The sequence below is a fragment of the Loxodonta africana genome, chromosome 5, assembly GCF_030014295.1.
Source record: "Loxodonta africana isolate mLoxAfr1 chromosome 5, mLoxAfr1.hap2, whole genome shotgun sequence".
Taxonomy (NCBI): Eukaryota; Metazoa; Chordata; class Mammalia; order Proboscidea; family Elephantidae; genus Loxodonta; species Loxodonta africana.
Window position 1 is genome coordinate 26,806,068 of NC_087346.1, and position 18,985 is coordinate 26,825,052.

At 40.3% G+C, this 18,985-nt stretch overlaps 1 protein-coding gene across 1 annotated transcript in view; it reads right to left on the reverse strand.

Annotated features, from left to right (window-relative positions):
- LOC104845436 (rho GTPase-activating protein 20-like) overlaps positions 1-18,985 on the reverse strand; it is a 55,181-nt gene that overhangs the window by 18,439 nt on the left and 17,757 nt on the right. The window contains exons 6-8 of the mRNA XM_064285402.1: positions 17,891-18,081; positions 10,445-10,565; positions 6,884-7,035 (exon numbers count right to left, since the gene is read on the reverse strand). Of these exons, the coding sequence (XP_064141472.1) occupies positions 6,884-7,035; positions 10,445-10,565; positions 17,891-18,061 (444 nt within the window). The 5' untranslated portion in view covers positions 18,062-18,081. The remainder of the gene's footprint in view (positions 1-6,883; positions 7,036-10,444; positions 10,566-17,890; positions 18,082-18,985) is intronic.

Sequence of the window (18,985 nt, forward strand, 5' to 3'; positions counted from 1 at the left end):
AATCGTGATACTTTGAAGAGTAGTGTGGGCAGAGACTTTAAAATATTTTATTCAGAACAAAGTGGGAGGCCTTACTCTACCTGATTTTAGAACCTATTACACCACCACAGTAGTCAAAACGGCCTTGTACTGGTACAACAACAGATAGATAGACCAATGAAACAGAATTGAGAATCCAGACATAAATCCAAACACATATCAGCAATTGATATTTGACAAGGGCCCCAAAACAGTTAAATGGGGAAAAGACAGTAAATGGTGCTGTCGTAACTGGATAGCCACCTGCAAAAAAATGAAACAAGACCCATACCTCACTCCGTGTACAGAAACAAGCTCAAAACGGATCAAAGACCTAAATATAAAATCTAAAATGATAAAGATCATAGAAGAAAAAATAGGGACAATGTTAGGAGCCCTAATACACGGCATAAACAGTATACAAAACATTATTAAGAATGCAGAAGAAAAACTAGATAACTGGGAGCGCCTAAAAATCAAACACCTATGCTCCTCCAAAGACTTCACCAAAAGAGTAAAAAGACTACCTACAGACTGGGAAAAAGTTTTTAGCTATGACACCTCTGATCAGCGCCTGATCTCTAAAATCTACACGATACTGCAAAAACTCAACTGCAAAAAGACAAATAACCCAATTAAAAAATGGGCAAAAGATATGAATAGACACTTCACTAAAGAAGACATTCAGGTAGCTAACAAGATACATGAGGAAATGCTCACAATCATTAGCCATTAGAGAAATGCAAATCAAAACTACAATGAGATTTCATCTCACTCCAACAAGGCTGGCATTAATCCAAAAAACACAAAGTAATAAATGTTGGAGAGGCTGTGGAAAGACTGGAACACTTATACACTGCTGGTGGGAATGTCAAATGGTACAACCACTTTGGAAATTGATTTGGTGCTTCCTTAAAAAGCTAGAAATAGAACTACCAAACGATCCAGCAATCCCACGCCTCGGAATAAATCCTAGAGAAACAAGAGTCTTTACATGATCAGATATATGCACACCCATGTACACTGTAGCACTGTTTACAATAGCAAAAAGATGGAAGCAACCAAGGTGCCCATCAAGGGATGAATGTATAAATAAATTATGGTATATTCACACAAGGGAATACTACGCATCGATAAAGAACAGTGATGAATCTGTGAAACATTACATAACTTGAAGGAATGTGGAAGGCATTATGCTGAGTGAAATTAGTCAGTTGCAAAAGGACAAATATTATGTAAGACCACTATTATAAGAATTTGAGAAATAGTTCAAACTGAGAAGAAAACATCCTTTTGTGGTAACGAAAAAGGGGACGGAGGGTGGGACTAAGAGAGGGGTATTCACTAGTTAGATAAAAAATAGTAGATAAGAACTACTTTAGGTGAAGGGAAAGACAACACACAACACAGGAGGTCAGCACGACTGGAATAAACCAAAAGCAAAGACGTTTCCTGAATAAACTGAATGCTTCAAAGGCCAGTGTAGCAGGGGTAGGGGTTTGGGGACCATGGTTTCAGGGGACATCTAAGTCAACTGGCATAATAAAATCTATTAAGAAAACATTCTGCATCCCACTTTGAAGAGTGGCGTCTGGGGTCTTAAACGCTAGGAAGCAGCCATCTAAGGTACACTGATGAGTCTCAACCCACCTGGACCAAAGGAGAATGAAGAACACCAAGGACACAAGGTAATTACAAGCACAAAAGACAGAAAGGGCCACATGAACCAGAGTCTACATCATACTGAGACCAGAAGAACTAGAAGGTGCCCGGCTAAAACGATGACGGCCCTGACAGGGAACACAACAGAGAACCCCTGAGGGAGCAGGAGAGCAGTGGGATGCAGACTCCAAATTCTCACAAAAAAAACCAGACTTACTGGTCTGACTGAGATTAGAAGGACCCCGGTGGTCATGGCCCCCAGACCTTCTGTTGGCCCAGGACAGGAACCATTCTCAAAGCCAACTGTTCAAACATGGATTGGACTGAACAATGGCTTGGAGAGGGATGCTGGTGAAGAGTGAGCTTCCTGGATCAGATGGATACTTGAGATTATGTTGGTATCTCCTGCCTGTGGGGGAGATGAGAGGGTAGAGGGGGTTAGAAGCTGGCGAAACGGACACGAAAAGAGAGAGTGGAGAGAGGGAGCAGGCGCTCTCATTAGGGGGAGAGTAATTGGGAGTACGTAGCAAGGTGTATGTAAGTTTTTGTGTGAGAGACTGACTTGATTTCTAAACTTTCACTTAAAGCACAATAAAAATTATAAATAACAAAAACAAAAATTTTATTCAGTGAAATAAAATTGTAATTTGTGTCCTGGGCTTAAGGGCTAATATTTTTTTATCAATGGCTACACAGCTAAAATTAATTAAGATAATTCTTAAATAACCCACATAAGGTGTTGGGGGTAAAGATGTTATTTAATTGATACAGCAAACTCATGAAATTCACTTTTTAAGTGAAGATGTATCTTAAACTTGAGAAGTGGAATTTCTCTGTGGGCTGACTGGGAAGGAATGAGGCAGTTGGGGAGAAACTCTGTTTAATTGCTGTCCTTCCCCATGTAGTCTTGCCTTAGTCTTGCTGTCTTGGGGTGCTAGGGGGAAAACTGTCACCTCATTAGGCACCCTGAGACTCCCTTAGGATGTTGTGGAATCTAGTTTTTTCACCCCAGTAGCAGAGATAAAACAGTAGCCAAGTATTTCTCTGAGCAGGACGTTGTTGGCAGAAGTCCAATGTGTGTAGAATTAAGGGTGGTCATATTGCCCTAGTGCCCCGGGATGTGCATGGGCACAACTGCAAGCAATGCCTAGATGAGCTGGGTGCTGTCACCACTGCCATTGTTTAGATGAGGAGGATGGCTTGGAGACTTTGCCCAAGGTTACACATCCAGCAATGGTAAGGCTGAAAGTTGAAGCTTGGCTTGTCCAACTCAAAAGCCCAGGTTTTTCTATCATATTGCACCAGTTTTTTATCTCTCTATGGTTTGGTTCAAGCCCTGGTGGCACAGTGATTTAAGAGCTCACTGCTAACCAAAAGGTCAACACTTCAAATTCACCAGCCACTCCTTGGGAACTCTATGGGGCAGTTCTACTATGTCCTATAGGGTTGGTGTAAGTCAGAATCAACTTGATGGCAATGGTTTTAGTTTACGGTTTAGCCTAGTATTTAGTCTCTTCAATGGGAAAGAAGAAGTGACTCAGCTGCTCTCAATTTCCCACTTAACAACCCACCTTCCCATACCCCACCATGATAATATAAATGACTCTGCCATCCCAGAAGAGTAGGATTAAAGTATACACTTTAAAAAAATAGTTGTTTAGATAATACCCTGAATTCCAGGTCCGAAGTTAAGGACTCAGGCCCCAAAGGCACAAAAGGTAGAAATATCATTACCTTTTTTGTGAATTCATTTTACAGTCCTGGGCTGCAGGAAGTGGAAGACCAAAGAATGCTTGGCACTATACACACTGATAAATTATATGCTGTCATCTGATTGGATGCAGAATGTTGTTCAATGTTGCGTAATACTCAGAAAAGGTATCGCAGGAGAATAACATTGGCTTTTGGCTGTTGGTCTAAAGGCCTTTAAATACAGAATAACACACTCTTAAAACAAGTCCTTTCATTTAAGGGCTTGTAAATACAGAGAAAGAGAACAAGACTTTTTTTGTACACCATGTCCACAACTCAATGAAAAATGTAAAAGAACGTAGAACTCTGTGTCATAAAAAATGCTGCCTGACAACAGAGACCCCTAAGGGAGCAGGAGATCAGTGGGATGCAGACTCCAAATTCTCACAAAAAGACCATACTTAATGGTCTGACTGAGATTAGAGGAATCCCAGCGGTCATGGTCCCCAAACCTTCTGTTGGCCCAGGATAGGAACCATTCCTGAAGACAACTCATCAGACATGGAAGGAACTGGACAATGGGTTGGAGAGAGATGCTGACAAAGAGTGAGCCACCTGTATCAGGTGGACACTTGAGACTGTGTTGGCATCTCCTGTCTGGAGAGGGGATGGGAGGATAGAGAGAGTTGGAAGCTGGCAAAATTGTCACAAAAGGAGAGACTGGAAGGGCTGACTCATTGGGGGAGAGCAAGTGGGAGTACGGAGTAAGGTGTATATAAACTTATATGTGACAGTCTGACTTGATTTGTAAATGTTCACTTGAAGCTCAATAAAAGTTAATAAAATTAAAAAAAAAAAAAAATGCTGCCTGAAATATTTCCTAGAAACTAGTACCATGAGTTTAACTGAAAAAAAAAAAAAAGCAAAACCTGTTGCCATCGTGGACAGAGTAACTGCCCCATAGAGTTTCCAAGGAGTGCCTGGTGGATTCAAACTGCTGACCATTTGGTTAACAGACGTAGTACTTGGGCACTATGCCACCAGGGTTTCCATGCTTAACTTGGGCTAAATTATTAATGCAGAATTTAATATAAATTTATTAAAAACCCTGTAACATTCCAGAATGTGTTCAACTAAAACTCACGAACGGTACTGAAGAAATTAAACAGAAATTGCATTTCAAATACTCCCTTTATTTTCAAGGTAAAAATGAAAAAATGCTGCCCGATGGTGAGAGTTCACATCTTATCTACTAAGATTTATAAGCACATTCTGAGATCTTACGATCTACTCTGCCAGCATCCGAGGTCAATTTTATTCCAAATCAATCTCAATGGTATCACTTTCCCATGTTGTTGATATTGTTGTTAGGTGTTGTTGAGTGGGTTCTGACTCATAGTGACCCTGGGCAAAAGAAAAGGAAACACTGCCCAGTCCTGTGCTGTCCTTCTAATCATTGTTATGCTTGAGCTCATTGTTGCAGCCACTGTCAATCCATCTTGTTGAGGGACTTCCTCTTTTTTGCTGACCCTGTACTTTACCAAGCATAATGTCTTTCTCTAGGGACTGATCCCTCCTGACAACATGTCCAAAGTATGTAAAATGCAGTCTCCCCATCCTTGCTTCTGAGGAGCATTCTGGTCACGCTCCTTCCAAGACAGATTCGTTCCTTCTATTGGCAGTCCGTAGTATATTAAATATTCTCCGCCAACAGCAAAACGCAAAGGCGTCAATTTTTCTTTGGTCTTCCTTACTCATTGTCCAGCTTTCGCATGCATATGATGCAAATTAAAATACCATGGCTTGGATCAGGCACACCTACCTTAGTTTTCAAGGTGACATCTTTGCTTGGCAATAACTGGAGGGAATGAAGTAAATTCTTAAGTTTTTGGGGTTTTTTTTGGGTGTCTCTAAATGTTTTCTATTCATTGGTCCACTCTACATTCCTACACTGAAATACCTTAAACACTTGTTTTGTTCAGATTTCCATTTTTCTGTGAATTTCCACTTTTAAATCAAACTTGTCTGTCGACTTTACAGCATCTGTTAAATAACAGCTTCCTACTTCGCCACTACTCTCCTCTCTCTGTAATATGGATGCTTTTACTGAAATGTGGAGATCTTGCCATACTCTTTTCCCATTTGCTCATCCCCCTTTCAGCAACTCTATCTCCCCTCCTACTTCTTGTATTTCCTTTCCCCTTTCAAAATCAGGCTCAAAAACCTTCTCTTCCAGAAAGCCTTCCCCAACTGAATCTTACCACTTTTTCATTTCCTTATTCTCTATCTTCCTGTCTCCTGCCTACAGTCAGGGGCTTATCAAGGGAAAACAGTGCCTCTGGCAATTACTGTTAAATCTCTCACTGCTGGAGATGAAAACTGTCAGAGGCAACAGAAACTGCTCCCTGGCACCCCACCTCAAGGGGTGCCCACCTGCTCAACACCCCGCACCCCCAGATAGGCCTCTGCTTGCAGTGTAGAAAGAGTCTGGTAATCTGAGGGATTTAAATCTATTATATCATCTATTCACTGTGTGACCTTGGGAAAAGTACACTACTTACCTTTATCAAAGCTTTTATTTTTCCCATTTGTGAAAAGGGGAAGATGATCATCATAAACCAAACCAAACCAGCTACCCTGAGCCAATTCCGACTTACAACAATCCTACAGGCCAGAGTAGAACTGCCCTATAGGGTTTCGAAGGAGTGGCTGGTGGATTCAAACTGCTAACCTTTGGGTTAAGCAGCCTAGCTCTTAACCACTGCACCTCCAGGGCTCCCTGATGATAATCATACCTAACCCAAATTTGCCCTGAATGTTGCAGGGTCTGGTGTGGTACCCCAGCATGCACTTAAGATGATGATTTTCTTCACATCGAGCATGTAAAGCCCTGGTATAGCCCACGGGGAGATACTGGATACTCAGTAACTGTTAACACTGATGATTTAATACACTAATTTGAGACAACACAAGCCAAACTTTGCGGCCTTCCTTTGACTCAATCTATCAGGATTAAAAGATTAATATGTGCCAGAAGGTGAGTCTTGTAGTCTTATGCTTAAGCACTTGAAATAAAACCAAACACCAACTGAAATGTTTTGAGATGTAAGATTGAGAAGTCTCAGCTGAAGAAGCAATTACGGGAGAGCTGAGAGTAGCCTGGAATTCAAGGAAGGAGCTAAAAGGAGAATTTAAGGTTAAGGTAGAAATTCTGCTTAAGAGACTGGTACACACTGTGACTTATCTGAGCAGGCATATGTGAGTCTTTGCTGAAACCAGAGGAATGGACAACATTAGTTTTCTGTTGTGTGTATCTTAGCATTCTGCAATAACAAAGTGAAATTTTTATTCTTTGAAATAATATAACAAAGCTTCTCAGCCAAAGCCAGGGGCTGTCTACTGCTTTCTGTATTTAGCGGTAGATGTGGATGAGAACACTTGACCTGCCAGAGCTTTCCCTTCTTCAATCTCCCTCCTCAGAAGGGCCACAGAAGGCCAAATGGAGACCTACCCGGAGAGGAGCGGGCAGGTCGTCTTTGTCACAAAGATCTTTGAGAGGAACTCCGAAGAGCTTCCCTGGCTTGGGGGATGGTAGCGCCGTGCACTCGTTGTCCTGGCAGTTTATCGTAGGCCATTTCCTTTCACCTGTCTTCTGGCCTGCATCTAAGGAAGAAGTGAGAGTATTACAAATAGTAGTTTAATTCACTCAAACTTGTTTCCACTGTTTTCGTTCGTAGAGCATGATGTTTGCTAGGGCCAGAAGAGACAGAATGGAGTCATTAATTGTGTAGAATTTCCCCCATCCTGCGGTCCTCGTGGTGTTAACTGGCTCTGTTTTCCCTTATTCTATAAATGGATAGTTAAATCTGGAAGCTTGATCAGACTCAGGTTCAATTCTTCTGGAGGTGACACTTCCTACAGGTGCTATCTGCTCCTGTTTCAGTGCCTCCTGAGGGACCTAATGCTTGGTGGTACAAATTTACTGATGTTAAATATGATCAATGAGGAATCAGATCCCATTTGAAAAGCTAAAAAATGTGGTATCTAAATCAAGCAGAGTTTCATAATCATTTAACTTTTTGGTAAGTCTCTCCCCTCTAGATTCCTCTTTGGCTTTCTGAGCGCCCTACTGTTTTGAGTTCTTTCTTATCAAAAGGATCGGCCCTTCACGACTCAACCTCCCTGACCCCACCTCTTAGGCAGCCTATAACTCCTTCACTCTGAGAGGCCACAACCCTCAGGCAGTTCTATGGATGATGTACCTCCCCCTGAGGACAGGGTTCTTGGGAAGTCACCTTTAAATGCTGGCTGTGTGGTAAGAACCCAGGTGGCCTTGTTTCTTGTAACACCCACCCATGCTACCCAGAGATGATTTTTACATGCCCAACAGTCCCTGTCAAAGGAATGCTGGACAAGAAGAGATTTTCTAAGACCAGGTGGTCAGCAATGAAAACCTGAGTTCAAAGAATGAATGTTTTCCTGATAAGTTATCCCTAATATTTTCTTAACCTGCATATAATCATATACTAAAAGAGTCCACAGATGAGCCAAGTTGTGGGAGGATAAACAGATAAGCAACATTTCACCGAATATCCCTAGATGCCCATCCACTTGGCTTTTCTAGGAAGTGTCAAGCATAACCTTAGGTGTAGCACTTGCAGTGCTGGATAAGAGGCTTCTGCCATTTACTTGAACAAATTATTCTATCTCTTTAAACTTCAGGTTCCTCAACTTTAATAAGACATCTCAAGAAACTGAGTGGTAAAATGGATGAAATGCATAATGTACTCCTCAGCACAAAGCACGGTTCATATCAACCTTGATTAGAGTCACTTTTCTCACTCAGAGGGATCGAGGCAAGCAAGACATCAGTCTCCTCTTCCAAAAGCAGACCCCATCCCCCTTCTCCATTTGGCTTAGCAGCCTCCAGAAGGTATGCGGTCATGAAGGACGGCCAGCATTCCACCTAACTCAGACTCTTTCTTCCTGCCCTGACATTCACACTCCATCATTTAAAAAGTCTGAAGGAAAACAAACACGTTCATCAATCCACGAAGGGATTTGTATACATTCAGCAGTGTCACCACGTGCAAATGTTGAACATACAGGTTAATATATAGGGGGAGTAGTTGTACTCAGCCTGGTTTCCCTACCCTTTACCTGATTTTATTATTTCTAAAACTATCCAAATGTATTTAGGTATTTAATACCCCTTAAGAACATACTTTCATATAAAGGTATATATAAAGCTACTCTGTGACATGAACAGAGGGCAAAGTATAAACCGAGTTCTATACTTTCTCAAAACGACTTTTAGGCTTAGCTGGACTTTTGTTACATACATTATCTGGTTTGAGAGTTCATGTTGCCTCTGTGACCAGTGCAAATACATGCTATTGTCATGAAAAATACAGGGTGATTCAACAGGATAACTTTATAACTCTAGCCTTTCTTAAACACTCCTGGCAAGATTTGAGTACTGTTTCCTCCTGCTTGTAGTTAGAGTATAAATAATAAAAAATAAAATTTGTGAAACCTTGTGCTTATAGAATATCATAAAAAGAAAAACACTTTAAGTAGGAATTCTATTCTGGCCACACTATTCTCCAAATTAATAATACATTTTCATCAGAAAGATAAATATTGATGGGAGAACACAGGAATGGTAGGATAAGAATGGTAAGAAGGAAGACTGAAAAGCCCCAAACCATAAACTTTCAGTCCTGCTCCAGTCTAGACCTGGGTCAGAAGAACACATTGAAAGTGAGGTTGGTCCACATGACTTGCTATGGAGGTAGAACTGAGAGGACCCTTCAGCCCAAGCTCAGAATAGATTCCAACTCAACTCTGAAACTCTTCCGGTCTACTCAAGATCTTCCATTCCTTGTGTGTCTAAGCTAGGAAGTTATAAGTCACTTTCTGCTCTGTCCTAGATCCTCAGGGAAGCCCTGAGATGGTGAAAACATGAGTTTCCAAGACTTAAGAAGCTCGCATTGTAAGGGCACACAGACATGTACGCTCCCAACTAAAATATGTACAAAGGGCTCTGGGGACAGAGAGGAGGGAGCTACTACCTGGAGGAATGAAAAGAAGCTTTTTAGAAGTGAGGTGGGTCTTGAGGACAGACCTTCGACATTTCTCTAAGTCTCATTCTTGGTGAAGATTAGATCCTTGCCTACGCTGCCCTTCTTCCCGTCATGGAGAACCGGCTCTGTGTCATGATTTTGTTTTCAGGAATGGAGACATGAGCTGAGGAAATCAATTGCAGGGAGGGAAGGGACTCATCTTTCTGCTCCTGGCCGCTCGCTAGAGAGCACACCGGGACTCCTTAAGTATGATTAGCTAGACTCATAATACTAACTGCTAACTCTGGCCTCAGATAAATATCTACAAGCCCACTGTTGTCTTTTCTACAAGTTTATTTGATATCGTTATATTATTTAATCCTCACAAATATTCTAAGATTTAGATACCATTTTTATCTGCATTGTAGAGATTAAGATTTTGAGGCTGAGATGGAGAAAATGGCCATAGGTAACAGAACTGGTAACGGTGGTGCAGGGCCTCATACTCTGGAAAGGCTGCTTGACATCAAGTCCTTTTTTCTCAATGATGCTGGTTCTTTTCAAACTGTTTCAAAAAGCACTGGATCCCTGAGGTGCCTCAGGGACCACTGAGCAAGAAGAAGTAAATCAGGCAGTGCTCTTGGACCCTCACTTTGGTTTCAATCATAGCGCATCTATTAGATATTTCCGCACTCCATTCAAAGTTTTGTTTGAAAAAGTCTCCAAACCACTGTATCATACCATGCTCTCTCCTGATGCTGTTACAAGCTGCACCAGCAACTTGAGATCATGGACGGAGTCTTCTCCTTTCTTTGATCTCACAATAGTCTGCTATCTCTCCCTATCCATGAGCCACCCTTCTGAAGACAGAGCAAGAAGAGCCTGGGCCTAGCTTCATTGTCCTTGGGTCATGCTGTGGGCTCCATGACAGCTGATGTCTTGGCATCACCCATGCATCCTACCAGGCTCACTGTTTCTTACAAAAGCCATTAAATCTTTCACAGTACCTGATGCCTTCTCTGAATCATCACAGCTCGTTGTGATTGTTGAACTTTCCTCCAAGAGGGAAAGGATGTCTTCTCCAAGTATTTTGAAGCAATTTTCAATAAGAAATTGTACAAGAGAAATCTGTAACACAAAAGGGCAAAAATGGAATATTTTTTTTCATCTAGTAGGGTTATAAATCACATTTCACATATTCATCGTGAATCTAACAAAAATGTGAAGGAATTCTAAAAACAATTCAGAATTGATATGAAAACACGTAAACTAGTTTTCTCTAAGAAACTGTGATACTTTCAAGAGGAGTTTGGGCACAGTCTTTAAAATGCTTTTAATCAGAGGGCAGGGCTAAGATGGCAGAGTAGTCAGACACTTCCGGTAATCCCTCTTAAAACAAAGACCCAAAAAGACAAGTGAAACAAGTATATATATATATATATATATATGACAAACTAGTAGCTTTGAACATCAATGGCAAAGTTAGAAAACAGACTGAGCAGCAGGGGGATGGAGAGAGGGTTCAGAAGCGGGGAGGAGCTGCTGAACCTGAATCTTCGGGAACTCTCAGGCACCATTCCCTGGAGCAACTGAGGCGGGGCTGGTGGTAGCACTCTGGATGCGGTTTTCCTGGGAGAGACAGCAAGCTGCACAGCCTACTCAAATCTCCGGAACCAGAGAAGAGTGGCGTCTTTGGCAAAAGCTAAGAACTTTCATTTATTTTACTACCCCCGCCATACCCCAAGCTCGCTTCAGTGGCTGTTTATTTCCCTCAGCCTGAGATAGGTCCTGCTGCATATGCTGAGCCGTTCTCCCGGCCTTGGAGAAGGAATAAATTCACAGTTGGGGGAAGAAATAATCTGCCAGCTCTACTAAGCTGGGTAGCTCAGCACAAAAGAGGCTACTGTCCAGGTACAAATGGTCCACAGACTTTGAATACCTGTCACCCCTGCACGAACCTGTGTGGGCCCATTTCAGGAGAAAAGGTCCGTGTTGGCAGACATCAACTGTTTCAGCTATGTGGTATAGGTGGGTGTTTGATGTTTGACACCACTTTGCCTATTAAACAGGGTCCTCACCTACCCACATCAGGGGCCTAAGGACTAGTGGCTTGAACCACATCACCTAGCCACCAACAACAGGGGTCCAGGGATAACTGGTACCTCCCAGTCCTTACAACCAAAAGCACTGGGTGCCCATGGTCCAGCTGCAGAACCTACTGCCCACATGTGCACTCCAGGGAACAGGGGCGTGCTTTCCTCACAGACATTTGGGGGACAGTTGTCAGCCCCCTGCCTTATTCAGATCGTGATCCCCTGCTGAAACCAGATACCTGTACCTACACCAATCGCCCCTGTCCATCTAAGGCTGTGGGACACAGCCTGTACCACACACTTGATGCCCAACCATCTGGATACCTGAGCTGAATCCACACAAGAAAAGTGAATGGACTCCTAGGCTCATATACCTGGTAATAGCTCTGGCAATCTCGTGACAGGACATTAGAGCTTCAAAGGCCAAAATAAGCTAGCTCACTCAAACAGCCTATTTGATCATATCTTTTTTTTTTTTTTTTTTAAACAATATAAAGCAAGAAGCTAGGATACAGTAAGCAAACATAAAATAAACTAATGCAATAACTTATAGATGGCTCAAAGAAAACAGTCAATATCAAACCACACAATGAAGCAGACCATGATCGCTTCAGGAAGTTCTCAAAGCAAAGAATCAAGGAATCTTACGGATGAAAGTGTATTCCTGGAATTACCAGATGCAGAATACAAAAGATTAATATACAGAACTCTTCAAGACATGAGGAAAGAGATCAGGCAAAACACAGAATAAGCCAAGGAACACACAGATAAAGCAGTTAATGAAAATTAAAAGGTAATTCAAGAACATAATGAAAAATTTAATAAGCTGCAAGAATGCATAGAGAGACAGCAATCAGTAATTCAGAAGAGTCACAATAAAATTACAGAATTAGACAACTCAATAGAAAGTCAAAAGAGCAGAAGTGAGGAGTTGGAAGGCAGAATTAGTGAGACTGAAGATAAAACACTTGCCACCAATACAGTAAAAAAAAAAAAAAAAAAAAAATCAGATAAAAGAATTAAAAAAAAAAAATGAAGAAACCCTAAGAATCATATGGAACTCTATCAGGAGAAATAACCTGCGAGTGATGGAGTGCCAGAAGAAGGAGAGATAACAGAAAATAGAGAAAGAATTGTTGAAAATTTGTTGATAAAAAACTTTCCTGATATTGTGAAAGATGAGAAGATATCTATCCAAAATGCTCATCGAACTCCATGTAAGGTAGATCTCAAAAAAAGTCAACAAGACATATAATCAACTTGCCAAAACGAAAGATAAAGAGAGAATTTTAAGAGCAGCTAGGGATAAATGAAAAGTTACCTACAAAGGAGAATCAATAAGAGTAAGCTTGGACTACCTGGCAGAAACCATGCAGGCAAGAAGACAATGGGTTGACTTATATAAAGCACTGAAGGAAAAACAATGCCAGCCAAGAATCATATATGCAGCAAAACTGTCTTTCAAATATGAAGGTGAAATTAGAATATATCCAGATAAACTGAGGTTTAGGGAACTTGTAAAAACCAAACCAAAACTACAAGAAATACTAAAGGTTCTCTGGTTAGAAAGTCAATAATATCAGATATCAACACAAGACTACAACACAGGGCAGAGCAACCAGATGTCAGCCCAGTTAGGGAAATCACAAAAATAAAATCAAGATAAAAAAAATGCTGAAAACAGGGAAGCAACAATGTCATTACATAAAAGACAATATTAAAACAATAAAGAGAGACTAAGAAGTGTAGTCATAGATCTTTCATATGGAGAGGATCTCAAGGTGATATAAAGAAATAAAATTTAAGCTTAAACTGAGAAATAGAGGTAAACATAAAGGTAACTGCAAAGGAGACTAACAATCTTACACATCAAAATAAAATACAAGAGAAAAATAAAGACTCAGCAAAAACAAAATCGACAACGAATAAGAGAAAAAAACAATATATATAAACTACTCAGCACAAAAAATTAAGTGGGAAAAACAATCTGTCAACAACACACACAAAAAAGACATCAAAATGACACCAATAAACTCATACGTATCCATAATTACGCTGAATGAAATGGATTATATGCTCCAATAAAGAGACAGAGAGTGGCGGAATGGATAAAAGACAAGATCCATCTACATGCTGCCTACAAGAGACACACCTTATACTTAAGAAACACAAGCTAACATTCAAAGGATGGAGAAAAAATATATCAAGCAAACAACAATCAAAAAAGAGCAAAAGTGGTAATACTAATTTCCGACAAATTAGACTTTAAAGTTAAATCCACCACAAAGGATAAGGAAGGACACTATATAATGATTCAGGGGACAATATACCAGGAGGATATTACCGTATTAAATATTTATGCACCCAATGACACGGCTTCATGATACATAAAACAAACTCTAACAGCATTGAAAACTCAGATAGACAGCTCCACGATAACAGAAAGACATGATTAGTGAGAGACTTCAACACACCACTTTTGGGGGAGGACAGGACATCCAAAGAAGCTCAATAAAGACATGGAAGTTCTAAATGCCACAGTCAGCGAACTTGACCTCACAGACATATACAGAACACTCCACCAAACAGCAGCCAAGTATACTTTCTTTTCCAGCGCACATGAAACATTCTCTAGAGCACATATTAGGTCATAAAGCAAGCCTTAACAGAATCCAAAACATCAAAATATTACAAACCATCTTCTCTGACCATAAGGCCATAAAAGTAGAAATCAAAAACAGAAAAAGCAGGGGAAAGAAACCAAACACTTGGAAACTGAACAATACTATGCTCAAAAATGACTGGCTTATGGAAGACATTAAGGATGGAATAAAGAAATTCATAAAATCCAATGAGAATGAAAACATTTCCTACAGACAGTGAAAGCAGGGCTCAGAGGTCAATTTACATCAATAAATGCACACATACAAAAAGAAGAAAGGGCCCAAATCAAAGAATTATCCCTACAACTTGAACAAATAGAGAGCAACAAAAGAAACCCTCAGGAAAAAGAAGAAAGCAAATAATAAAAATGAAAGCAGAATTAAATGAAATAGAGTACAGAAAAACAATTAAAAGAGTTAACAAGACCAAAAGCTGGTTCTTTGAAAAAATTAATAAACCTTAGGTCAAGCTGAAAAAAGAAAAACAGGACAGGAAGCGAATAACCCAGACAAGAAATGAGATAGGTGATATCACAACAGTCCCAACTGAAATTAAAAGAATCATATCAGATTACTATGAAAAACTGTACTTTAACAAATTTGAAAAACTAGAAGAAACGGATGAAATTCTAGAAACACACTACCTCCCTAATCTAACACAGAGGTAGAACAATTAAATAAACCCATAATAAAATAAGAGATTGAAAAGAAAACATAGGGACAATGTTACGAGCCCTAATACATGGCATAAACAGTACACAAAACATTACTACCAATGCAGAAGAAGAAACTAGATAACTGTGAGCTCCTAAAAATCAAACACCTATACTCACCCAAAGACTTCACCAAAAGTATAAAAAGATTACCTACGGACTAGGAAAAAGTTTTCAGCTATGACATTTCCGATTGGCATCTGATCTCGAAAATCTAAACTCAACCACAAAAGGCAAATAACCCAATTATAAGATGGGCAAAGGATATGAATAGGAATTCCCTAAAGAAAACACTCAGGAAGCTGACAGATACATGAGAAAACGTTCATGATCATTAGCCATAAGAGAAATGCAAATCAAAACTACAGTGAGATTCCATCTCACTCCAACGAGGCTGGCATTAATCCAAAAAATGGAAACTTATAAATGGCGAGGTTGTGGAGAGACTGGAACACTTATACCTTGCTAGTGGGGATGTAAAATGGTACAACCACTTTGGAAGCAAATTTGGAGCTTCCTTAAAAAGACAGAAATAGAACTACCATACGATCCAGCAATCCCACTCCTTGGAATATATCCTAGAGAAATAAGAACCTTTACATGAACAGATATATGCACAACCATGTTCACTGCAGCACTGTATACAATAGCAAAAAGACAGAAGCAACCAATTTCCCCACGAACAGATGAATGAATAAATAAACGACGGTATATTCACACAATGGAATACTAAGCATCAATACTGAACAATGATGAATCCGTGAAATATTTCATAACATGGAGGAATCTGGAAGGCATTACGCTGAGTGAAATTAGTCAGTTGCAAAAGGACAAATATTGAAATATTGTATGAAACCACTATTACAAGAACTCAACAAGTAGTTTAAACACAGAAGAAAATATTCCTCGATGGTTATGAGGCTGGGGAGGGAGGGAGAGGGATATTCACTAATTAGATAGTATATAAGAACTAATTTAGGTGAAGGGAAAGACAACGCACAATACAGGAGCGGTCAGTACAGCTAGACTAAACCAATGTAAAGAAGTTTCTGAAAAAACAGAAGCTTCAAAGGCCAGCTTAGCAGAGGCAGGGGTTTGTGTACCATGGTTTCAGAGGACATCCAGGTCAATTGGCACAATAAAATCTATTAAGAAAACATTCTGAATCCCACTTTGGAGAGTGGCGCCTGGGGTCTTAAACGCTAGCAAGTGGCCATCTAAGATTTATCAATTGGTCTCAACCCACCTGGATCAAAGGAGAATGAAGAACACCAAAGATACAAGGTAATTATGAGCCCAAGAGACAGAAAGGGCCACATAAATCAGAAACTACATCAGCTTGAGACCAGAAGAAATAGATGTTGTCCAGCTACAACCGATGACTGCCTTGAGAGGGAACACAACAGAGAATCCCTGAAGGAGCAGGAGAGCAGTGGGGTGCAGACCTCAAATTCTCATAAAAAGATCACGACTCAATGGTCTTACTGAGACTAGAAGGACACCAGAGGTCATGGTCCCCAGACCCAGACTGGAACCATTCCCAAAGCCAACACTTCAGAAAGAGACTGGACTGGACTATAAGATAGAAAATGATACTGGTGAGGAGTGAGCTTCCTGGATCAAGTAGACACAAGGGACTATGTGGGCAGCTCCAGTCTAGAGGCGAGATGAGAAGGCAAAGGGGGATAGAAGCTGGCTGAATAGACACAGAAATACAGGTTGGAGAGAAGGAGTGTGCTGTCTCAGAGGGAGAGCAACTAGGAGTATATAGCAAGGTGTATACAAATTTTTGTATGAGAGACTGTCTTGATTTGTAAACTTCCACTTAAAGCACATTAAAAATATTAAAAAAAAAAAAAACAACTTTTAATCCATGAAGACAGGTTGTAATTTGTGGCCTTGGCTTAACAGTTAGTATTTTTATATCAATGGCTACACAGTGAAAACTAAGATAATTTTTTAATAACCCACATAAGTTGTTGGGGGCTGAAGATGTTATTCAATTGAAAAAGCATTCAATACATAAAAAACTCATGAAATTCATTTTTAAGTATATCTTAAACTTGAGAAGTAGAATTCTTCTGTGGGCTGACTGTGAATAAATGAGGCAGCTGGGGAGAAAATCTGTCTAACTGCTGTCCTTCCCCAAGCATTGTCTTGTCTTAGGCTTCCTGTCTGGGTGTGCTAGAGGGAAAATTGTGATCTCATTAGGCACCCTGAGGCTCCCTTAGGATGTTCTGGAATTTTTACTAGTTTCTTCACCCCAGTACCAGAGATAAAATGACAGCCAAGTATTTCTCTGAGTGGGCCAGTGTTGGCAGAAGTCCAATGGGTGTGGAACCAAAGGCTCTCATACTGCCTGACCCTCTGGGATGTGGATGGGCACAACCGCAAGCGATACCTAGACGAGCTGGGTGCTGTCAGCACTGCCATTCCTCAGATGAGGAGGCTGGCTTGGAGACTTTACCCAAGGTTATACATCCAGCAATGGTAAGGCTGAGAGTTGAAGCTTGGCTTGTCTAACTCAAAAGCCCAGGTTTTCCTATCATATCACACCACTTTTTCATCTCTCCATGGATTGGTCAGAGACCTGGTGACAGAGTGGTTAAGCGCTCGCTGCTAAACAAAAGGTCAGTGCTTCAAATTCATCAGCCACTCCTTGGAAACCCTATGTGTAGTTTTACTCTGTCCTGTAGGGTTCTTATGAGTTGGAATTGAATCAATGGCAATGGTTTGTGTTTATGATTCGGTCAGTCTAGTATCTAGACTCCTGAATGAGAAGAAGTGACTCAGCTGCTCTCAATTTCCCACTTAACAACCCACCTTCCCATACCGCACCATGATAAGATAAATGACTCTGCCATCCAGAAGAGTACAATTAAAGTGTACACTTTTAAAACATGGTCCTTTAGACAATACCCTGAATTTCAAGTTAGAAGTGAGGACTCAGGCCCCAAAGGCATAAAAAGGAGAAATCTCATTACCTTCTTTGTTGATTTATTTTCCAGTCCTGGGCTGCAGGAAGTAAAAGACCAAAGAATGCTTGGGGCGATACAGACTGATAAATTATATGCTGTCATCTGATTGGAGGCAGAATGTTGTTCAATGTTGTGTAACACTCCAAAAAGGTACCACAGAAGAACAACACTGGGCATTGGCAGTTGGTCTACAAGCCCTGAAATACAGAAAAACACACTCTTAAATCATTTCATTTAAGAACCTGTATATACGGAGAAAGAGAACAATACATTTCTTTTTTGTACACCATGTCCACAACCCAATGAAAATGTAAAAGAATGTAGAGCTATGTCTCATAAAAAACGCTGCCTGAAATATTTCTCATGAACTACTACAATGGGTTTAAGTTGAAAAAAAAAAAAAAACCTGTTACCGTGGAGTTGATTCTGACTCAAAGCGACCCTGTAGGACAGAGAAGAACTGCCCCAGAGTTTCAAAAAAACACCTGGCAGATTCGAACTACTGACCCTTTGGTTAACAGCCATAGCACTTATCCACTACTCCACCAACATTTCTGTGTTTCACTTGGACTAAACTTATTAATGTACAATATAATATAAATTTATTAAAAACCCTGTAACATTCCAGAACGTGCTCAACTAAAACTCACAAAAGTTACTGATGAAATTAAACAGCAATTACAGTTAAAATACTCCCTTTATTTTCAAGGTAACAATGAAAAAACGCTATCTGATGGTGAGCACTCAAATCTTGTCTGCTAAGACTATAAGTACATTCTGAGATCTTAGGCTCTGCTCTGCCAGCATCCAAGGTCAATTTTATTCCAAATTATGTCAATAATACCACTTTCTCATACAAGTTTACAACAGTATAATTTCTAATGTTCTAATATTTGTGACTGATTTTTTTTTTTTTTTTAAATCATGCATTGAAACTGTTTCTCAGTTCATACTCACAGTTTTCCTTTTTTAATAGCAAGATGCTACAACTTGGAGAAAATATGGTCATCAGAGACGGCACCAGGAACAGGGAGCCCAGGTCTCAGTACTACGGACTGATGAGACACCCTTACTGCAGTGTGAAGTACACAGGTTTTACAC